The sequence below is a fragment of the Pleurodeles waltl genome, chromosome 10 (assembly GCF_031143425.1).
Source record: "Pleurodeles waltl isolate 20211129_DDA chromosome 10, aPleWal1.hap1.20221129, whole genome shotgun sequence".
NCBI classification, from domain to species: domain Eukaryota; kingdom Metazoa; phylum Chordata; class Amphibia; order Caudata; family Salamandridae; genus Pleurodeles; species Pleurodeles waltl.
The window spans coordinates 781,222,367-781,246,712 of record NC_090449.1 but is presented as its reverse complement, the minus strand read 5'-3'; the positions used below and the strand labels follow the sequence as shown (position 1 = coordinate 781,246,712).

Sequence of the window (24,346 nt, the reverse complement as noted above, 5' to 3'; positions counted from 1 at the left end):
TCTGGATCTATGGTTACGGAAACTGTTAAAGCTTCTGGACCTGACAAATTCGACTGACTTTGCGGGACCATTAATCCTTTATTCTGGCCAGTTAATACTGTACTAAAAGCCTGATTTGACTTATTCAGAGAAACATTCTGTTGTCTCATTACTGGGGAATACATTGGCATGGTCTGTCTCCAAGTCATAAATTATGTAGGTGTTTGTACAGGTGTGGACTCAAACTGGCCCATCCATGCATTCTGAAGTGGCTGTGGCATACCGTGAATTGGGACATTCAGAACTGTATTAACATTTGGAACTGTTGGATTTGCAGGAGGCACGTTTGGAATTATCTGAACCTGGCTTTGTGCAACTGGAGCTGTGGCATCACTCAGGACTATGTTCTGACTTACTGATTTAACTGCATTATACGTTGGGGGGCACGATTCTGCAACAAGTGAGTTATAAATTCATCATAAATTCATCATCTGAATTACTCTTGACATCTGCTACCCTTTTATTTTCACCCGATTTCTGTTCTGTATCTTCCTCAGATTTCTTTTTGGCTTTGGGCTTAACACTCCTATCACCCTCCTGTGTAATTGCTGGAATTAACTTTGCTGCATGTAATGTATCTGCTCTCCACATTCTCTGCTCTGCATCCCACCTAGCTTCTGATATTGTCTTCTCTGCTTTCCTCATTCTCCTTTCAAATTTTGGGGTTTCTTTTTGCCTCGCAACTATTTACCAATTAGCAAGTGCTTCAAATTGTGCAGGTCTACGAAGGTACTTTGATTCGTACATCTCCCTTCTCAGGTTCTCCAAAAATCTAAAATTAAAGGTTCCATAACTAGGAAAAGCTAAGGTGCCTTCCTTCTCGGTTATTTTGCACCATTGATTTACCTGAAGACATACTGAAACTCCTCTCTCTTCCATTACCTCAAATACTGTGTGCCTTCAGGTGGGGTAGGCCCTCCCTCCTTAACTGGAATAAAGACCTCTCCTTTCAACGTACTTTCTAAAGCTTTTAAAAACATTTTTACACCAATCTATTTAAAAAAACACAAAATTTACAAAAGCAGAGAGTCACTTTCGTTCCAACAATCCTATTTACGAGCTGTTCTCAACCTATACCTGTGCAGTCTTGTCCACCAACCAGGCGCGGCTTTTCTCACCAACCAACCTATCCCAGCATGGACCAAATGACTTCACACTTACCCGTTCAGCAGCTGCGACTCACTTCAGAGCTGTCTCATACACCTCTCACGCAAAACCTAAATGCAAAATTTTGCAAGCTCAAAACCAAAAACTGTCTGCTCACTATGGGTAGAAATCAACCACTTCGGATTTGTACGGAAATGTTTACTGTGGCCTTTCACACAACCAGCTACTCTTCGGACTGTGGCTTTCTCACATACGCAAGTAAGATTTGACCTACAAACCTTATTCTGATTGGTACGGATCCTCCATATGTACTCAGGACTCACCTAATACCAACCAACAACTCATACACTCAAGGGAGATACTACTAGTATTGTCGACACCACTCAATTGACCAACACCTTGCCTGCAGACAATAAATTAACCAAGTGTCTCCAGACACTTGTACAATACTACTCTGGAGTTTTAGGCCATGCAGGGCCTTTTAACATCAACAACCATGTGGACATCTTTTGAGCACAAAGCGCCACATTCACTTGAAGTACACCGGCTCCCCACTCTCATACCAGGAGTATGCAAGCTCACTACTCAATTACCCTGGAGTACGCAAATTCCCTACTTCACTTCATATATCACACTTCACCGCGATTTGCCAAAGCATTGCAAGCGCAAAACCCTACTCAAAACACATACCGTACACTTGTAACACAACTCTGAGATTTCATCAATCCTTACACTACACCAAAAACAACTCACAATGTGGACAAATTCAGAGTCTTCTCCTCACAGGACAAAAATACAGCTTTGCTACCATAACTGTTCGAGCACTAGAGTGCTGGGCTCCTGGAAAAGTTTCTACTCTCCGGTTCCGGGCTCCACAACCACCAGCACTCAGGTGAGACACCATCACCAATCGCACCTAATGAGGTCGACTGAATCTTTGGACTTGGCAAATAGTTTAGTAGCCAGAATCATTTAATAACTAATCAATTGCATTATACCATAAACAATATTGTACACAATCAGCAATTTAACACTTAATCCGACACCAAACCGAATAAAGTTTCAAAGCTTCATTACAATCCTACAATCAATGTCACAAATATGGTGCGCAAGACTAAATTATAAACATATGTGAAAACCATAGGCTGACCAAAACGTCTGGAAAGATTCAACCTACTAAACATCTATACTGTTAGACAATCCAAAAGAATTATGTAGATTAGCAGCAACACAACATGAACATTAATATTAGAATTCAAAGTAGATGATGGTGGTATCAGTAAATCATCAAATTACAATTTAACATTCACTTTTAAAATTCAGGTTCACAGCTGGGCCGCTACTAACATTAACCAGAATTGGGACTTGCATGTGTGGGAACGGGCTGACACATGCGGGCAAAAGCAAAAATAAAAGACAAAATAATTTGGAAAAACATCTAACTGAAATAACTCACTATAAAAATATGCTGGTGTAAATTACTAACAAAGAGAAACAAAAGACCACATTTAGTAATACCTCTCCTCATGGGACAGCATACAGGATGCTGCATTAAGTAGGACAGTCACTGTCTTCTGGCGTCAGTTGATAGCAGCATCAGAATGGTGCAGAACATGGACTGCACATAGGACAATCAGAAGTCCAGGATTAGTTGGCCTAATTAGTACTGAACTATGTAACAGAATAGGGCAGTTAAGACTGAGGAAGAAAATCACCGTGGAGACTGAGAATAGGGGTGAGAGAGAGCAGACTTGAGACAGAAGTGGACAGAGTTCTGGGCAGCTTCGAGGCATGAGGGAATCTCTCTGAAGACAGTTTCTCACTAATTAAAATAACTGCAGTCTTTTCAATTCGTCCTTCAGGTGAGCACATCTGAGACGTCAGATTCAGCATCCAATAACAGGCGATGGTGCGACTAAGTTTGCTGCTTTCAGAAATCTCAGCAAAAGTCCATTGTTTATACTGTGCCTTCATGTAATTCCACCAAAATATTATATGTTCTAACGATTTGTTACTTGCAGTTCCTTTCTCACAACACACAATAAACTAGGCTAATTCATTTCACATGAGAACCACAGATTTCCTGTTCTGTTCCACAGCTGAAACATGTCTCTTGCCTACAATACAATACAATACAATACAACATTCAATATTGCATTAGCACCCTAAGGAAAGAATTCAGGTCAGAGGGGACAAAATAAACAAGTGATTTTCCATTGCTGCTTGCGAAATAATACTTCAGGCCTACTGAAGTTAAGAAACCTATACACACATTAATAAATTAATAAACCTATTGTGCACCATATAATTCATATGTGCAAAGCAAATTATTTATTCGCAAACATCATTTATAACATGTTGGAACTAATTTTAAATGTGAGGGAAATTGCAGAGTGGGCACTCATGCCGCCTGGAATAAGATGCCTGATAGTGTGGCCACAGCACTGATTTTTGTGGATTGCATCATTGAAAAGTGAGGACGATTACTTGCATATATGGTGTAGTGATTTGCAACTGACAGAAGGATCTGTTTATGTCTAGATGGTAGAGTTGTGAAGCTATGTTTCTGGGTGTGCTGAGTCAGTCTCTTTTCAGAACATGCTATGTAGAAAGGTAGTGATTTGTAATAGCTTTGTCTGCTGGGGTTTTACGTTTTTAATACATCCTTTCTAACATAACCTTTGTTCTCTTTTAAAACCCAATGGAGTTTGGCGTGCCTGAACGGAGGTCAAAGTATGTTGACTATAGATTTCTCAAGAGTCCGAAGTCGTACAGAATGTGATCGTTAAACGTCTGAGTCTTCCTTTCTTGGCCCGCGGAGCTTTGAGTGGCACCGCTGCGTCAGACTCTGCCATTCTATCCTCTTCGTGAAGTTTGAAGGCCCTGCTTTGGCTATGAGGTCTTATGGGAATTTGGGAAATGGGGATATTTATTTACTATTGCATATCCATGAGCTGTATATGAAAATATCATTTAAACTTAAATTAACTTAGAAATTCACTGGCACCTACAGCTGGAATCTGCAGGCCTCGACTTCTAAGGCAAACTGCCTTGCATCCTTCCCATGTTGGACTTTGCCTTCCAGTGAAATGGGTCATAGTAACGCGTTATCTGCAACGCTTAGGAAAGGCAGAAGCTTGATACAAAGGCTACATAGAAGCAAACTATTGTTTTTCCTAACAAAACTATTTGCCCGCATTTTCTTTTCTCCTACTAAACCTAGGCAGTGTTGTACTTTTTCAAATTCATAAATTAAGCAATAAAACCTTGATATTAAACAATTTACCATTAGCAACATTGTTTCGCAAAGGAATCCTGTTATTAGCGGGAATATTTCCCAAAACTATGCTCCGTTTTCCCGGAGATGCATGCTGAGCCACGACCATCCGCATGTACGCCCCGCCCCCCACCGAACGTCCTCCTACATTGCTCCGTACACCTTGTATGCCTGCTGTGTGTGATGTGCCTCCCCCATGAAGCTTCTAACAATGTATTTTACCAAATCTTTCATTGACAGGAAAAGCGGAATGAAGGACGTCGACCTCTCCACCACCAGCTGTCGAGCGAAAGCCGGCTGTCCATCGCCGAGTCTGTCACCGAGTTTTTTGATGCGCAGGAAGTGCTGCTGTCTGCAAGCTCTTCAGAAAATGAGGTTAGAGGTCCCTTTCAGAAATAATTTTACTTACGCTTTGTCCTGACCCTTTCTTTACATCTTGAGTTAAATGTATCACTTTTACCAGAACAAAAAGCGTTTCAGAGGGAATTATGTGAAAACAGTGTCAGAAAATGCATGAATCTAAAAGACCCTAAATATGTGTAAAATAGGTTTAAGTTTTAGCCACGCAATGGAATGCAGGTCTATTGATGTATGTCGTGTGCACCTTTAGTTTATTTCAATCATTTAAATTCACGGACAAACAAATATCTACCTGATTCATACAACTGTTGTGCGTCAATCATACGAGTGTTATTATGGGCGCAAAACCATTTTTCTAATTCACATTTTTCTAATGCACTCCTAAAATGATTTAGGGACCGAGGCTGTAGCAGTAGTGTAACGAAACTTAAGGGGGGCCTTCTACAAAGTACTTTGAGGCCCGTCCACCAGGACCCAGTCAGAGGCCTGCCGCCCCTGCACAGTGCTCTGTGCTGAGGGGGGGGGGGGGGGGGGTCCTGGACCTCGCCCCCCCCCCCTCCCCCCAGCCGCGGGGACTGCGGGTTCTTTGTTACGCCACAGGGTTGTAGTGTGGGTAAATCTGAGCCTGTGGATGGCAGTGGACAGTCTAGGGCGGGAATGTTCTGCAACTTTATGAACACAAGAACGAACTTGTGTTCACAAACCGCTCTCCATCCCTCCCTTCCCCCAACACCTCTCACTCATGGAAATGATCAGAGATATACTACTCTTAAGGGCTGGAGTGCATTCTTTTCCAAGACAGAAAAGGTATGGAAAAGCGCCCCTGCTCCGCCTCTAAATAATGCGATGTGGAAGAATGGGTTCCTCCAAAAGGAACAGTGTATTACGTATATAGAAAAAAGAATAATTTTAGCATGGAATTCACAAAAGGCTTTCTAGTAATTTAACTGGAAGCGTGCAACATTCACAGGTTTCTAATTGTTACCTGAATAACTTATGCAGATTCCAAAAAACTCGAAAATCTCTACCCACGAGAGTTCTGAAAAGTGCAGATTTCAGATTGTGATCCTGTACCTTAAACAGGAAAAATACCCAATACTTCTTAATTGCTGAGAGCATGGGTTACATATTTTCATGTTCACAACTGTAACAAGGCAGTGGAATGTGGCACAATTAGTGTTTGTTAATAGCAGTGCATGTAGTACAGGATGCCTTAATCATACTATCAGTTTATTGGTGTCCAAATGGTGCCAGGGTAAATTACATCTTCAGCTAGATGAAATGTTATTTGTTTTTACTCGACTACTGACACATGTTCTCCTGAGAGGTGAGGGTCCCACACCTCAGCCTTTTTTAAAGCCCTAGTTAAAGCCCTAAATTATAATATCCAAGTAAGACTGGTTTCTATTGCAGCTGATACACAACTTTGTAGGCCTGCTATTCTGCAAACCAAGAGAATTTCAGTTCATCTATTGGACATGGAAAAATTGAAGGTTAATACCAGCAACGGATGTTCTGTGATGAAGCATGTACAATAGTTGGTGAGAGAAAGGTAGTTGTAATCATAACGAGGCAGGGTTGATTACATTTGTAATGTCCAGAGCATCAATAGATCTCCAATATGAAGACTTTCAGATGCCATGAATACAACTCATCTGTTCCACTATACAGGTAGTCTAAAAGTTCAAGCTGACTTCTTGATGTAGTTGATGTCTCCAATGCAACATCGAGGAAAGTGTTACCTCTCAAAAAGAAAGGTTGGCTAATGTTCCCACCTATATATCCTAAACGTCTAGTGATACTATGTCTGCGAAGTTCTCTCTTTCAAACAGTTTTCTGCTTGGTAATTGATTATGTGCAGTAGACTTACAGGATGCATAATTCCACATCTCAGTCTGGAGGTCCGCTCTCTAGGTACACACCCTTCACCATAAAGGAAGTGTTCTATCTGCAACTGCTACCTCTGTGCATTGAATACTGCCCAGTACATTGTTGCCAAGGTGGTGTTGCGGTCAGCACATTCGAGTGGTAAGTGATCAAAATTATCCTTACTTAGATGACTGGCTTATCCAGGTATCCTCATCTCAAGAACTTGTTCTACATGTGTAAGTGCTGACTTTGTCATTTTGCTTTGGCTTGAATGGCAAAGTCTGTGAAGCCACCTCGATAGCCTGCTCAGGAGCACTGATTATAAGAGCACTTGTTAACAATGAGGCAGAAAAGGTTTCACCACTTCAGAAAGGGAAATGTCCTTTAGAAAGAATTGCCAATGAGGCAGCACCTTACGACTGGGTTGTGATCCTCCACCACTGCCTGGTGGTTTGCTTTGAGCCTCAGACAGTATGTCCAGCTGTGTTTCTGCCACATATTGGGTCGAAGATCTCATAAGGGAATTTCTGGCCTTGTTTTCCTTTGGGATCAAGAAAAACGTCCCCAATTGCTAAGGAGCCCTTAAGTGATCTGGAAAGTCAACAGTAATAACTTCATGTTGGGCATTAGCTTCCAACAACAGTGCTCAGAAATGCTCCCGACTTTGAATGGGCTCTACCCGAGACCAAGGGTATAGCTATCATTGATGCAGTAGGTGCAGTGCAAAAATATCCAGAGCCCTGAGGGGCCCATTGAACCCTAATACTTCTCGTATTTTACTACCCCAAAGGTGCCATTCTCCTGGCTTGCACCACGGTCCGTTTAATCCTTGCTATGTTACTGCCAGGGACGCAACATATATTTTCTCTGTCTTCGAGAGGACAGGGCACCTCATGTAAGCTTGGATATGCAATCAATTTTTGAGTCACCAAAAGCATTTAATTGATCATTGGAAAGATGGTTCAAAATCTCACCAACAACACTACCGTTATTTTTACAAACTTGAGCAAGGTAAAATTATTTGTTTTTATTTCCAAACTGAGAGGTGATATTAGGCAAGGGTAAGGACATAACATCGAACAGGGATTGGGCACATCCAAGCAGACCATCCTAGCTGACTTACTGACTGATTCAGCTTGCACACCCATATGTATTTGTATAGTGGTGTAGGGTAAATTGTTTTCCTCTGGTGGTGATATCCTGAGGTGGACATCTTCACCTCAAAGTGCAAAGAACAATGTTCAGAATGCACTTGATGAGCATGGTTTCAACATTGTTTTAGGTATATCCTCCTGGGCTCATTGTGGAATGTCCTCAATGCCTTCCTGCTAATTCCTTAGTGAGCATGTCAATACACATTTTACTACAGATCCTGTGCCAGATGGTGGTTCTAGTTGCCCAACTGGTTCTGGTTCTCAACCACTTGAATTTAGCACTCAAGTTTACTTTACTGCTGCTTCTTGGTGAGTATAACTTGCCTCATTGGAAGGATTTAGTCATACAACGATATTCTTGATCAACAAGCTTAACCTTCGAGTCCCAAAACTCGGCCAGAGGATAATGTGTAATAATTCAAGGGGCAAGAGATGCATATGTTAGATAAATAGGAGGGATACAGACAGTAGTCCCTGCATTGGTCAAACAATATGTTGTGCACTTTAGTTGAAGATTTGTCATTTTATGTCCAACACTGGCAGTTCTGGTGTTTTTGAACAAATTGAATTGATAGGACTTTTAAAAGAGGAATTTTAATGAAAGTAAACTCCCCCAATTTGCATCCTCTGTTTCGGAGATGGCACCAGCCTAGATTTTAAACATTGCACTACATGTGGTGCGCTTTTGTTTTTTTATGCCAGGCTTGAGCCTTCAGTTGTGTTACACTGTTAACAGTTGTGGTATCCATTATTGATGCTTAATAAATCTGTAGGCTTTGGCGTATATTCTGAGGAAGCTCGCAGTGTCTTCAACAAGATGATGGTTTTCTGAATCCAAATTTTGTTTCCATCAAGAATTCTGTCTCAGTCCCTCTTAAACAAGAGGGCATGTATAAATCTTCCAACCAATTTTCCTTCAAAATCAGAGGACTCTCTGTGACTTGAAGGTAGTATAACTCTGGCATTAAGATTCAACTCTACAAAGCTGTACATTCTCCCAGCAGAAAGTGTTTTCATGCTGCTTGTTTCCCTTGGATTTAAGTTTTGAAGGTCATTTTTTCCCAGAAGGTAGAGTCTTGCATAGTGATGCCTTATTCTATTCTGGATTCCTCCCAGTACTGGTATTCATTCTTAAGCAGAGAGGACCTGAGCAAGTTCTTAAAAACATGTTCCACAGCACTGCTAATGTGGGCTAAATATATATATCGACCTTTTCTGCCTTAGGTGGAAACAGTCTGTGCCAGTTCCTACTTCCTGCCTGGACAATAAACCCACCCTAAGTAAGAGGCACCTGGGAACAGGTCAGTGGGGTCTCCCATCATGCCCTCTTACCTCAACCAGAGTCCTAGGGAATCCTCCACTTATATGTGAGTGGAACTTTCGCTAGGACTTCATTAGACCTGCTACCCCAATGCTCAGGAGAAAACAAAAAATCCACAAAGCCAGCTATGTTTGTGCACCAGGCAAGGAGGAAATACATAAGATCCGCTGTGTGTCCTGGGAGGAAGTCTCCAGGATTCCCAATGCCTTTCAGGTAGCACTGAGGCATTCTGCATTTTCCTGTGGCCTGCATCAGATATGCAGTACAGTTTTTTAGCGTGAAGAGCCCACGAACACCCTCTGCCTCCCACCATGTTTGGCACCCTTGCAAATCTTTTGGCATGTCCCACAGCTGTTTGTTGCAGGGTGGCACATAAGCGGAAGGGGCTGTTCTGAATCTGCAAGAATCAGCTATCACTCCCCTTGACATTTGCCAGCCAGCAAGTCGTGACCCAGTTGGGAGAGTATTGCATCCAAGGTTTTTTTGCCTGATTAGAGGTGTTTGAGAGGATGGTGGTTATGATAGGCAGGCTACCGCTTGTTGTTTGGACATTCTCCTGTGTTGGGGTCCCGCACTAATCTTTCTCCTGCTTTTAAGCTTGTGGGCTCAATTATGAAAAATCCCCAAGAGTCCACAAACCCTGCAAAGGGCAGTTCGGGACGGGAGAGTTTGGGGAATTTCCTGCCCAAGCATTCTGACTCATCACTTCACTACATTGCCAAACAGGGCTACAGGCCAGCCCAAAGAAGCATCTCCTACAGGCAGGCCCGTGCAACTCGAACTCCCTTGACCGCTAGGTGATTCAACAGTTATTTAAACATAACTTACTGCATAGATAACCTGTTTCTTTTCCCCCTTATTTTCATACCACGTTTAATTGTTTCCCTTCAAAGCCCTTGCCAAAGTCAGAAGTCCTGCAAGCCAGAAAGTTTATTTTCAAGCACCTGGAGCTTGATTTATTTTCGGATTCAGCTAACTAGGGAACGTCCGTAGAACAATGCATTGTTTTGAACTGGATTTCTTAACATATTAATGCAAACGTGATATTTAAACATTGTTTAACAGTTAAACATCGGGCTCTGATGGAATCCCTCAACGATATTCATAGTAAATGATGACAAAAAATTGTTATTTACACTGAGCTGTTGCTGCCAAATATATCCTCCCCCCTTTGTAGCATTTCACATGACCAGTGCTACCACATACTTAAAAGGCATTTCCTTCAAAAGTCAAATTTTTTTGAAGCCTTTGGTAGTTTGGTATAATTAGTTATGGTCACTTCTTTGCTCTAGCATCTCTCTATACTTTGATGGTGCACTGGAAATTATCTTTTCTATATAATCTTGACATATTGTCTTAAATTGTTCCCCATTAACTAGATTTCACGTACGCTTTAACATCTGCAGTATCTTCAAACACGACACGACAGTAAACATTCATGTTTGCTACTTTTCTGTTGAAAAAGAAAACTATCTACCATTCCCAAAGATGTATTTATCAAAATAACTAAACACATTTGCAGGTACACTGTCTTTGATGTTTCTTTGCTACATCTTTCACATTATGTTAAGAATACATATTCTGCAATCAACATAGACATACCATTAGCTCTATGACTTGAAATCTTGTAATGTTATGTTTTTGATAGAAATTCTGCAAGATTGTCATTCCACTATTTGGCGTAATTTGGGATTGCTTGGGTAAAAATACTGTTGTGGGAGCAACAGAACAACTTGAACAGACAGAACGCAAGTAGATCTCGTTGCTGGCACTTGCGTTTTCGTGCTTTTTTTTTTTTGTTAATGCGAAGTGCTCCCTCACATCCTAAATTGATGCGGGGATGCATTGTGCACTAAAACATAGCACAAAATGCCAGATTTTACATTTTCTGTAATTCGCTTTATTTTTCTAAAAGTTCATATACTTACACCAAAAGGAAATTGAGCACAATTTGCACACCCTACTTAAAACATAGGCATCCTTTGTCAGGTTGGACTTTGTGTGCCAGTTAGTGAAGTCCTATTTTTAGTCTCCTGTTTGACATCATTTCTAGTTCTGCGATACATGAAGGCTTTGGGCTGATCTTCAGTTGGCCCAGTAAAAAAAAATCATAATCTGAGGACTAGTAAGCATCGACTCGCCTTACATGAAGTATGACCTTAAACTTATAATGCCCTTACCTCCACCAAGTCTCACTTTGCTAGTACTGTGCTGGTATTACTTTAGTGAATATGCCATTTCCCAGTAGATGCAAGCTGAGCTAATGGTTGTGGTTGATGTAATCTTCAGGTCAATGTAGTGGAAAGTCGTCATCTTGGGGTCAGGGTCATGGCATTTATCTAAATGTTTGACCAAGACTCAAGCTTTTACTTGTTTTCCGAAAATGTTCTATGTACCAACACCAATTGTAGTGTAATATGTTTCTTTATACCTTATTGTACAATGCGGTAAACCGAAATGGTATAATGGACAAATATAGCTTTTACAGCTCGGCAGAATATTTTGTGCTTCTAGATGTCTTGTTCACCAACCAATATATTTAAATGCCTTTTCCTGAACTGCCCACCCACTTTTTTTTTTTTTTTTTTAACATGTTTGTCTTCTTGTAGGTGTCCGAGGATGACTCTTATGTCAGTGATATAAGCGATAACATTTCAGAAGACAACTTGAGTAATGATATTGAGCTCGATGGACATTCTTTGGGTATGTTGTGTGTTGTGTATTCCACAGGCTAATCATGACCTAGTACTTGTACATTCAAGTGTGCATTCCTTTCTACGTTATCTAGGCTATTTTCTACATTATCTACCACGTCATCTAGGTCCCTTCATTTTCACTGTGTGGGAAGAGACTTGGGGCCTGATTTAGAGATTGATGGAAGGGTAGTCCGTCACAAACCTTACATATCGTGTCCATCTTATTACAAGTGCATTATATCCTAATACACTTGTATACAAGTCCTGCACCCCTCTTCTTTCTCTTCACACACCTCTTTATTACATTTATTTGCCTAACCTTGCCAGTAGAAACTGTGTTGGGCTATGTTTTACGAGAGAGAAAATAAATCTGATGGAAATAACTTGGGCTCATTCTCCTAAATCACTGAGATCTATACAAGACTTTTGATCTTTTTTTTAGGTCTAGGCTTAGAGAAAGCTTAGCTGTGTCTCCTGACTTCTTGTAAATAATACACAATATATATACATAGCAAACATATGTGTTTTGAGTCAGACCCCTTCAGCCACTGCTTGCTTGAAAAGTCGTACCCATTTTAGATCAGCCCACAGAACGGCATATATAGGGAGGGCCAACATTTCTTGCTCGTGTGGCCTTTGTAGTATCATTCACATGCAGAGCTCAGTCAACCAGACAGCCTTTGGGTGATTTGTATGTCATACACTGTGAGTGATGGCATTTTGCCTGATGCTGTCAAGAGGTAAGTAGTCCACAAATAGCCACCATCCGTGCACACAACACGTCCAACTTGCAGGGAACTGAAAAGGTTTGTGTGCAGTGCAAGCTGGCAGCCTGTAGAAGCAGACTGCTCCCGCACACCAGGAGTGGCTTATGCAGGAGGTATGGACCACCCACTAAAATGCCATCCATTTGGGCAGTCTTCTGTGCAGGTGGCCACCCCAACTGTACTTGTATCCACAACTCAATATCCTGCAGCCAGCACTTCTCAGGGTCTGTGTCTTGGAGTGGCTATCCTCATTCTGCTCAGATTTAGTTATTCACTGCTGATTTGTTTCCACACAGATTGATTAGTAAAGTATTTTCCTCCTTCGTAGGTTATAATTTCAAGCTCACACAGAATTGGCAACAAAAAGATAAATAAGACGGTGCTTCTAAAAATTCCAAATGCTATATCTAACTTTATTTAAAAAAAAGACAGTGGTTATGTTAAAAAAATGATGCAACACTCCCCTCATATATTCCCAGTGCTGTGACCAATCACTAGTCCTTCTACAGTTTCGAATAGGCCTGTTCACTCTCTCAGGCCCGCCCATCATAAAGGCATGATGGAGTCAACAAAAAAGTTCACTAGGCAAATCTCCTTAGCTAACCAACAGTCATGGACTGAGGAGGAAGATGCAGGACAGCGACAACTACCCCGCTTCATTGCTGATTTTTATGACTATTTGTTTCCACAGTGCGGCAGTTCAAAACACTGTTTCTTTTGATGCACCACAGGAATTCAGCACCCATTCAAGTGCTACTTTTTTAGTGGCCGTTCTGTGAAGGAGACCTCATTAGAAGGTAGACAGGCCTGGCAGTGCCAAGGAGAACATCCATGGCTCTTTACTCACAGGGTCACCTGCACCTGAGAGGCTGCGATTTCTTGAGCAAGAATAGTTTATATTCTCTGTTATGGTAGCTAATATTTCAGTCAACATTTGGAAATTCTGCTGAGTCATTTATGTTGCGTCTTCCCCAGCCTGGGTTCGCGCCAATGACTATGCCACACACTAAGCCACTAATCACATGTCTTTAGTCCTGTGTGTTTACCTGTGAACTGCAGCATTCTAAATCAAGATTTCATTACATTCTATTCTAGCGATTACAACACACTGAAATGGAGTCCGTAAGAAGTCAGAAACGTTCCATTCTAAAACATGCCAGACACTACATCTCCCCATCTGTTAAGTGGATTTTTTTTTTTTTTTAGAAAATCAGTAGACATACATATATATAGAAAGATGTACAACTATATCTCTTCCCTCAATCTTTGTGGGCTTTGATCATATGACCCGCTGTGGTTGCTGGAAGTTGTCATCTTCAGTGTCAGGAATTGCTATAGTTGGTAAGGAGTGAGCAGCAGTCACTGAATTTTCAAAGTCTGTCTTTCTTTCACCATTTGGCGTTGAAGACAGATAAAACACAGGCCTAAAGTGAGAAGAGTCCCTGGTAACAGATTTCTTAGGGTGCTGGGCAGTCACCATGTGTCCCTTGGTAGACACCACTTGGAAATGTTCAGCATCGTTGTGAGCATCATATTTTCTTTTGCGCATCTGTTGGGCAATCCCCCAAATCTCATTTTCTAAATAAGATGTTCTTTGCATGTCACCTCTTGTATGCATAAGCTTTCATTTTTGGCTTGTTAACCAAATTCCTTGTATGATTTATGTTTTCAATTTTGCCTCTTTTGGTGGTCCATTGAGGTAACTTGGTTGTCATTGCTCTTTCAAACATCAAAGTTGCAGGACTTCCACCTGTGGTTATGTGAGGTGTTGAACGATAAGCTCATAGAGTAGAATTCAATACTGTTTTTAAATTGAGCTTCTCAAGAGTTGCACACCATCTTGCTTTCTTTAGTGTACTTATAAAATGCTCAACAGGTCCATTGGCCTGCGGCCATAAAGGTGTACCCTTAGAATGCTTGATGTTCATATGCGCCATGCACTGTTTGAAATCTTTACTATTAAAGGGACAGACCATTATCAGGCTTCTCAATGGCTGGATTGCCCCATGTCGCAAATATGTCTTCTAGTTTTCAAATGCTTCTTTGTGAGTCGTGGATGAGAGATCTTCAATCAAAGGAAAACATGAGTCACGGCTGGCTTCAGGGTGGTGCGGCTGCACCGCATGCTGACTTGGATTTGGGGGCACCTACCTCAGGGGGGCGCTGTGTTTAGCAATAACTTACAAAACTTGCAATTTAAAAGTACCTGCTGAAAAGATCCTTGTGCGTCCAGCCTTCAGGAAGCAATTAAAATGTCAAGATACCTATTGTGATTAATGTTCCTGCTAGGGAGCGAGATGAGTTTTGTCTAGCGGCAGCTTTGACTCGCCATAAAGTAGCGTACCTGCTGCAAAGATCAGAACTATATTTTATGTGGATAACTGAGTGGATTAGTAAAGCTAGCCTTCACAAGTGCTTTAAAACAAATTAATGTATGTGAAATGTGGGTTATGGAGGGACGAGGGGCTCATTTGCCGAGTGGTAGTAAAGAATTCCTAGGAGTTGGTCATGGGTAGGGGGTGGGGGGCGCCACCAGCACTAAAGCTGGCCCTGAAATGAGTATTCCTCTACAATCGTCATTAGATAACGTCCATTATTACGCAGACCAAAGAAATTGATGGCTATTCTCTCCCATGCTTGTCTAGGGACTACTGACATGTTTGGAGTATGTTGAATAACATTGGTTGACAGCAGTTGCATATGTGACAGGCCTTGAGTTCTTTTTCAACCCTTTCATTCAGGTATGAAAACCAAACTCTATCTCTGAGAGCTCTCTTTGTGGCAATGATACCATAATGCCCTTCATGAGCCACTTCAATCACTTTCTGTTGCAGACTCTCTGGAATCGGGAATCTTGACCCTCACAGTATAGCTCCTTCCTGAGTTATGGGCAATTCATCTTTGACATTTTTGTATTTTTGATATTCACCATCATCACTGAGAAGTCAAATGGGTTTGTTCCATAACTGATGTGTTTTAGACCTGTGAGCTCTTGGAGTGGTTTCGCCTGTACTTTTTTTCGCTTCTGACCTCCTGTTTTTGATCCAGTGCTGAATTTAGTTTTTGCTGGCTTTAGGACACTGAGCACTTAACCACTGCTAAAATGCAAGTCCTCTCTGTTTAACATTGTATTGGAGTAGCCCTGGAAAAATGTCTCAGACCTGCCACTGCTGTGTCTGTGCAGTTTTGTACTGACAGTTTGACCTGGCAAGTGTACCCACTTGCCAGGACCAAACCTTCCCTTTTACTACAGGTAAGTCACCCTTAAGGTAGGCCCAAGAAAACACCATGTGCAGGATGCAGTGTATTTAAAAGGTAGGGCATGGACTGATGTGTTGTAGATGTCCTGATAGTGAAATACTGCTAAATTCGTTTTTCATTATTGCAAGGCCTATCTCCCCAATATGATAACATGGGGATTGCCTAGAAATATCTTTTAAGTGCAGTTTCCCATTGGGAGCAGATAGCGATGTGGAGTTTGGGGTCTCTGAACTCACAATATAAAATTAAATTGGTGGGTAAAGTTTGTTTTTAGATTGTAAGTTTGAAAATGCCAAAATAGGCAATTTCTTGCTTAACCATTCTGTGCCTCTGCCTCTCAGTGGAATACACATCTGGGTCAGGATGACAGTTGGGCTATTTGTGAATTCACTGTAGATAGTCACACAAAGGGAGTTGAGGTGTGCCCTGTATATCCTGATGGGTCTCTCAGGGCTAGAGTGGTGGGAGGCGCTGACACTTGCACCTGAATAGGGCTGTGCCTGTCCTTACACGATGCAGTCTCCAGTCCCCCAGAGTTTGTCTGGGACCAAGGCAGGAAAGGCAGGCTCTTGTGCACTACAAAGACTTTCCTTTGAAGTTTGCCTACTTCAAAGGCAGAAATAAGTATAAATATTGACTACTGTCCCCACAACTTCAGAACACTTCTGGACTGAGGACATTCTGCCAGGGAGAAGAGCTGGATGCTGGAGGAGGACCTACCGCTCTGCCTGTTGCTTTGCTGTGCTGGCCTGCTGCTGCTACTTCAGACCTGGGAGTGAAAGGACTGCTCTTTTCTTTCTGCATCCTGCTTTCCAAGGTTCTCCCAGGGCTTGAGCTGAGGTTGCCTCCTGTTAGAAGTCTCAGGGACTTTATAGACTTAATCTGTCAGTACCTGTCTGCTGTCTGAGAGTCCTGACTTGTCAAGTGGTGCCAAATCCTGTTCCTGGGCCCTTGGAAGTGAGTTCTGGGGAAACCAAGAGCATCGATTCCAGAGCGACTTCGGAAGCAGCGCCGCTGTGAGATTTCACGCCGCCATCTGCACCAGGAGCTCTTGTCACCGCTGAGTGCACTGACGACGACCAACACCATAGGCCCGACATCGCTGCAGCGACTCCAAAGTCCCACCACAGCATAAGTCCTGAGTGCAATTTCACTGATGTCTGGGACACCAGACTCTGCAGCAGCACCTGTGGTGTGATCGTGACCCCGCAAAGTCGATGCCGCATGTCTTGACCTGCTGGATTCATCAACCCCGCTAGATCGTAAGGAACACCACCTTGCCACCAATGCTGCATCACCCCCCCCCCCTGCAACTGTAAGGAGCCAGCACCTCACCTCCCCTGCCTCTCAGTAAGGAACAAATGCCTCACCTTCCCAGTAGCAGTAAGGAAACCAACGCTGTGCTGACTCTCATGGAACCTCACCTCCACGACTCCGTGCAATGTCTTTGTTTTGTTGTTTTCAAAGGCACTGTACCTGAGGGTCTGTGCGACTCCATGACTGGCCTGCTGTCCCTTGCCAGTAGCGTCAGACTGTTGGGAACAACCCCGTCAACAACATGATAGACCCATTTGGAACTATTGTGTTTCTAAGCGCTATACTGAAGTTTAATCTTTGAGAATTTGTATCTTTGCTTGTGTATGTTGGATATTATTGTTTTCGTCTTGTTTTATTCAGATATATATTAGCTATTTTTCTTAACTGATGTGGAGTACTTTTGTGGTGTTTTCAGTGTGTGTGTGTACCCAAATACTTTGTACATTGCCTCTGAGATAAGCCTGACTGCTTGTGCCAAGCTACCAAGGGGGTGAGCAGGGGTTGTCTTAGGTGTGTGACTCCCTTACCCTGATTAGAGTGAGGGTCTCTACTTAGACATGGTATAAACCACTGCCAACTAGAGACCCCATGTCTAACAATGTGTAATTATGCTGTCTTTTAACTTCAGCAGGTCACCATCATGGCTTGTGGCAGTGACAATCTGAGCTAACAAAATAGCAGCTGGTGTACTTGACTTGCCAATTAAATTAATATATGCCTCAGTCATCTTAGATGAAGTACCATGACCTTGTATTGGCACTTTTGTAAAGTAGTCCGCAGGATCCTGATTTTATCCTGTATTATGCACAGTTGTATATTCGTACTCTTGTAATCGTAATCTCCGTCGTTCAATGCGAGGAAGCATCTTGGCTCTTGGATTGCCAAAGATGGTCAGCAAAGCTCGATGATTCGTTACCGTCGTGAAAGGCTTTCCATACAGGAATACATGGAAATGTCCACAAGCCCATACCAAATCCAAACGTTCTTTCTCAGGTTATGAGTACCCATGTTCTAGTTGGGACAGGCTTATTCTAGCATAGGCCGTAATATGCCATTGAGCATGTGGGAGTCCACTGTGTAGGCAAGGATAGCACCTAACTCGACTGGGCTAGCATCGACCACAACTTCTGTATGAAGCTTTGGATTAAAGTATGCCGTTTCATTTGCATTTTCAATGACATGTTTGATCCTTTTGAAAATTTTCTCACATTCTTGTGACCATTGAAAAGGAACATTTTTGTACGTCAGCTCTCTTGGTGCTCCACTAACAGTGGGAAATATGTGTATGTATCTGGAAAAGTAACCGGCCATGCCAAGAAAAGAACCTACCATTGAAACATCTTGTGGGGTATCAGCATTTGACAGAACTTGTACTTTTGAGCAACCAGGCATCATACCCCATCAGAAAAGATATGGCCAAAGAATTTCAGTTCTGTCTCGTTGAACTTACAACTGTCTATATTTGCAGTCAAACTTGCATCATTGAGTAATTGACATACTTGTGTGAGAGCTTTATCGTGCTCCTTCTGTGTAGCTCTGAAAACAAATGGCATTGCTGTAGTTGAATTCATTCAGAACAGGCTGTATGATACATATAAGATGTCTTGGAAGAGTTCTCCAGCCGATGACACGCCAAGGCTCTTGTATTTAAACTAACCAACATATGTAGAAAAGGTTGTAATGTACCTTCAGTTTTCTTCAAGTCCTAACTGATGATAACCTTTACTTAAATCAAGTTGTGGAAAAAACTTTGCACAATTCAATTGCGTTATGTTGGCAATGTGTGGCCCTGGATGTCGTTCTCCTTGACTTGCTTTGTTTGCCTGACACATGTCAATGCATATGCACACAGCTCCTTCATTGTCCTTTTTAGACACTACTGTAGTAGAAGAAACCCATGGTTTTGGACCAGTGGAACGTTCTAAAATGTCATTCTAAGTAACAATTCAAGTTCTTATTCAACAGCTTCTTGTAAATGAAAAACAAATTATCTATGACTATGAGCAACAGGGCGGATATCCACATTAATATGCAGTTTTACTTTCATAGTTTTTAGCATTCCTAAATCATGACACAACAAAGGGAATTGACTTACTTTTTGTGATAAGCATTCATGTTGTAATTCACAGAAAGGAGTTGCGTATCAGCAGCCAACTGAGCAAACAGGCACTTGATGCTGTACCGTGAAGCAGATGGATTGGTACTTGTATCTTCATTTTCTTATGCCTTACTGTTGCTACAAACGAACCTTGACTTATTAGGGGCTTCACTGCAGCCCAAGTGTACACTTTGGTCTAAGACAGCATAAGCCACGGTAATAGATACAGTTCACTGTATTTCTCTTCAGGCGTTATGTTTACCAATGCACCACTGTCGATAATGAAAGGTATTGAACACCTAGTTATTTTCAATGTAATCCTTGGACTGTGTTTGTATGGTTTGGCTGCTTTGGCATGTCAAGTTTTCTTTGACTTTTTTTTTTTTCACATGCAACCAGTCCGACATGTGCATGTTTCTCTGAAGTAAACATCGAGATGATATAATCAATTTCCTCACTTTCACTTTTTATTGAGGAGGAGGAACTGTTTGAAGATGATTTAGATGACAATTGACTAGTTTAGCATCCATTTGTCTCAACTGATGTCGCCGCTTGTCCTTATGGTTGTTTATTGAATGTTGCTTCTTGAACTTTCTGGCAGTCACTTTGTCTTCGCACTGACACGTTCTATTTTTTTTTTTACTTTGCTTTACACACTGTCACAAAATGGCACTTTCTCACAGTCTTTACATATCTGTCCAGTGGTGGACACTTTCCTTCCTGTGGAAATGAAAATCCACATCTAAAACACAACTTCTTGTTATGTGTAGCCATCACTTTGTCCTTCAGTCTTTTGCTTTGGATTGCATTTCACAGTCATGACTGACTCACTGTTTGCACCTCCAGGCTCCATGTTGGCAGCTTGTCACCCAGCACGCTTCTCAGCTCTGGCAGCCATCAACACTTGCTCCAGACTAAGTTTCTCTAGCAGAAGTCATCTGAATGAATCAGACAAGCACTCATCAGTAACTCTGAGATGCATGGCTTCTTCATCACTAAATTAATTGAACTTTGTGTTTGATGAGCGCATCGAGTCTTTCCACAAATTCATAGATTGTTTCACAACTCTTTGACGTTCTTGGGTGAAAATGTATGGTTCATAATTGATGTTTGGAACTGGATTGAACTTGAAATTCAATGCATTTTTAATCTGACGTTACCTGACCTCTTCATGAGTTCTCAGCATTTCCGATATGACCTCTTTCACACCATCACCAGCAAGATTTTTGATATATTTGATAATCGTCCTGTCTCTATAAGTGCATCAATGAAATCTTCAATTGTCTCTAGCCATGCGGTCTCTCTTTAACCAATATTTTGCTTTTTAGCAGTATCGAAAGGTGGTGGTGGTTTCAGAAAGGTGGCAGCATTGTAAACCAGTGTGGAATGTACTGACTTTGAGAGTAGCATGCCCCCTAATGCTGCCTGATGAGCATGTCTGTGCAAACATTCTTTAAAGTCTTTTGATGTTAGCCTCAGGATTGTCTTTAACATTATTAGGAACGGTGTTGTCTCTCTTAGCTACCATCTTCAAATTTCACGAATCCAACAATAGCCTTCAACTCTTTGTTCTTTGAAGACCTGTGAAATTGTTCTAAGCCCCAGTTGGCAGCTTGATGAGCAACTGCTTTATGTATGGATAGCTAAGTAATCATAGCCCTGAGCACTTTTTCTAGAGCTGCTCCTTCGAATTCAAATGCAGCAGCATGATGACTCTCTTTAGCGGGATCAGTGAGTTATTTATTTCCTCCTTTCTACATGTCAGTTTGCATTTTCTAACACCTGGTTGATCTCTGCCTTGCAGCACTTCGTAAATCTAGCTGTGTCCTCCTTTAGTGTTAAAGCACCGTATAATGTATAACTTTATTTTGCGTTGCAGTGTGGTACCTTTTAGTAGGGTCTTGGTTGTAGCTTCTTGACCAATGGTGCACAGACTTCTTAGTGAATCTTTCTTTCTATTCAAATGTTTCACACTGGCTGTAGTTGCGCTTTGACTCTACATGCACCAACCGTCGACTCCTCATTTTGAAGAAGGTACATGTGGCACGCATGAGCAGTTTACTGGGACCTTGGCAAACTCTCCAGGAAAGCACTTTCTTCTTCAGGTTACTTATCACCTATCTTGTCACCAGTTTGAGTCCTCCCCTCCGGCCTGGATACCCACAAACGACTACTCCACACATGAAGTTCTAAATCACAAATCTTTATTCCTTTGTGTGTACATGTGAACTGCAACATTCTAAACTAAGCTTTCATTACTTTTTGTTCTTTAGATTGCGTCACACCGATATAGAGTCCTTTAGGAGTCAGAAAGGTTCTGTTCTAAAACATGCGAGGTACTACAGTCTATACCCGGATTGGCTAGCAGTACTGCTTGTTTATGTGACTAACATCTTTCTGTAAAGTTCTGTTTTTGTCCCCTAGTGCAAGCACTTCATTTCATATTTGCAAAACTGTTTGCTCAACTCTGCGTACCTTTGTTTTCACTTTTTGTAACCGTAATGTTGCCGATCCTAAACTCCTCTGTGTGGACATATCACCAAGACATCTAAATGTGCAGGGTAACATGTGGGGCATGCTCACTGGCATATTCCTGTATATTATGCATCTATAAATCCACCACATTGTTGCTTCCTTCCCTGTTCTCCATTTGGGTTCTTCATAATGTGAAAAACTGCTTTTGTACAAATTATTTAATCTATTGTGCACCAACCTGCAACATGCAAAAGGATTATCTGCCCTGAAGCTGTTCAGTTGTGAGGTGCTTTGCAGCATAACAATCCCAAATGGCACTACCGCTGAAATTAGCACATGGGTTGAGACAACACTATGCCACTGTTCTCTCACTTTCTTTATGCTCTTCAATTTAGCCGATTATTCCATCAGATTAAAGAAATAAACTATCCCTCTTAGGGGCACCCATTTTAGGAAATTCTAATTGTGCCAGTAAAGATCAGAAGAAAACGACTCTGGCCGCTCACAGTTCAAGCTAATTCGACAGTTTCTGGTGTGCTTTTATGTACACATTTCCTCTCTTTGAAGTGAGCCTTTGGAGGTAGGTGGGTCCACGAGCTGTTGATACCACGTACAATTCATGTAAAAACTCTGCCTTGAGGCTCCTAGACCAGGTGAAATTGAAAGAAATACATGTGCAATAGAAATGGGAATTCGAACATACACACTACGAATTATAACTAATAGAGCATATTTCAAGTGAAATATGTAATGGAGTTATAAATGTTTATCGAAGAGCACCCGAGGGGTGGTTTTAGGATGAAAGCTAATTCTTGAATTGAGAAGTTTAATTTCGAATAAAGTTGGTTATAAAATGAGTCGCCCTTGTGGCCCTGTCTGGGTGGCAACATCTGACGAAATACTTGTGCCTTGCTCCCTCTCTAGACAACCGCGACCGGTGTTCATTTGAAATTAGTTTCATATTGTGCAGTAAGCCTGTTGCTCCCCAGATGCACCACCTTTTACTGCAATTCCTCTTGAATAGATTTTGAAGTATGGTATACACATTCTTCACCTGCGCCTTGAAGGGCCTTTGGAATCTGCTATTATGAATCTGATTTTTGCATATTGATTGACGAGTGAAATATTGACCACAATGTCCTAATTTTGTATGGATTTCTGATTCAGGAATAATTTGATGATGATGATGTAAGTGCATTAGTATGTGGTGAATTACCCTTGATGTAAGCCATTACAAACATAAATCGGGACGTTTCGTAGAGAGACCAAGTTTTGCAAATGGCAAATCTATTCGACGTCCTTGTCAAAAAACAGATGAGACAATATGTCGCAAGTTGTTTTTCATTGTAAATGTTCTAACCCTTGGATGCATACTATGCGTATCATTTTTGTTACAAATGTATAGTTGCCCTGTTTCGTTTTACAAAGGTATGTTTAGAATTTTGACATAGTTGAGTTTAAAAGGGACAACGTGGAATAGTTTTAAAAAACATATTACCATATTCCATATGTCGACACTCCTTGCTTTGTTGAATTAAAAATGAAATCCTTAAACTAAGCATTACCATTTGGAATAATTACTTGATGATGAGCAGTGCTTAGTTAGATTTTTGGGCCAGGCTGGGACACAGAGGTGAATACCAGAAGCACTAAAGTATTTAACTCTTAAATAAGTCATTTTCGACTCAGTATTGGAGTGAGAGAACAAAATTATTTTTCTGAATGCTTTTCAATGGGAGATAATTAAAATGGGAAGTTACCTTAATGGTTAACTCTTCAGTCATTTTAACTTTCTCCCATTTCAAAGTGTTGCATTTAAGAGTAGCAGGCCTTTTGCTCCCAGTGGTAGTAGGCATTCTGCCATATTTATTACTGAAAATTAAAGTGAAAAAAACATTTTCTATGAAACATTAAGTCTTAATATCTTTCTCCAATTTTAATTAAACCAATTACATTTTAATGTTTTATGAAGCATGTTTCTTCACTTAAAACTCCTCCATTTAAACAAATGTATTTTTCTGTTAAACATATGGAACCATGTCTGTCTGCCACTGGGAGTGAGATGCCTGGTGTTTGTAAATGTGACACTTGGAAAAAGGAGAACATTTAAATGATTTTTATAGGATCCATATAAACAAAGTTAATTCTTCAGTTTAATTTTCTCAACACAGTGCCATATTTGAGTGAAAAATACAGCCATTATTTCAAGTTGGAGAAAATTAAAGTGCAGAAAAATATTTTATATTCAGAACGTTTTGCAGAACATGTTTTGCACTTTACATTTCTCCCATTAAATAAAATTGTTATATTTCTGTGTTATACATGTAACGGTGCCACATATGGAGAAAGATACATGTGACAGTCTCTCAGTCACCTGTACACAGATCAAATTCATATAGCCACAAGTTCATACATCCCAAGAGACCATGCTGTCACTGACACACATGGCAGCCCTATCATAGTGCCCAGAGTCAAAGTATTTTGTTCAAACCATAGTAGCTGGGCCGTGGGGGTGTCTGGTACCAATGTGCCAGTTGCTTAGCCCTCAGTAGCTCGCAATAATTTTCACTGATCAGAAGTAGCTCTCACTATAGAAAAGGTTGTT

At 41.3% G+C, this 24,346-nt stretch overlaps 1 protein-coding gene across 8 annotated transcripts in view; it reads left to right on the top strand.

Annotated features, from left to right (window-relative positions):
• OSBPL3 (oxysterol binding protein like 3) overlaps positions 1 to 24,346 on the top strand; it is a 911,347-nt gene that overhangs the window by 612,207 nt on the left and 274,794 nt on the right. For all 8 annotated transcript variants that reach the window (XM_069211408.1, XM_069211401.1, XM_069211406.1 and 5 more), the window contains 2 exons: positions 4,664 to 4,798; positions 11,737 to 11,830. In XM_069211408.1, coding sequence (XP_069067509.1) covers positions 4,664 to 4,798; positions 11,737 to 11,830 — 229 coding nt within the window. The remainder of the gene's footprint in view (positions 1 to 4,663; positions 4,799 to 11,736; positions 11,831 to 24,346) is intronic.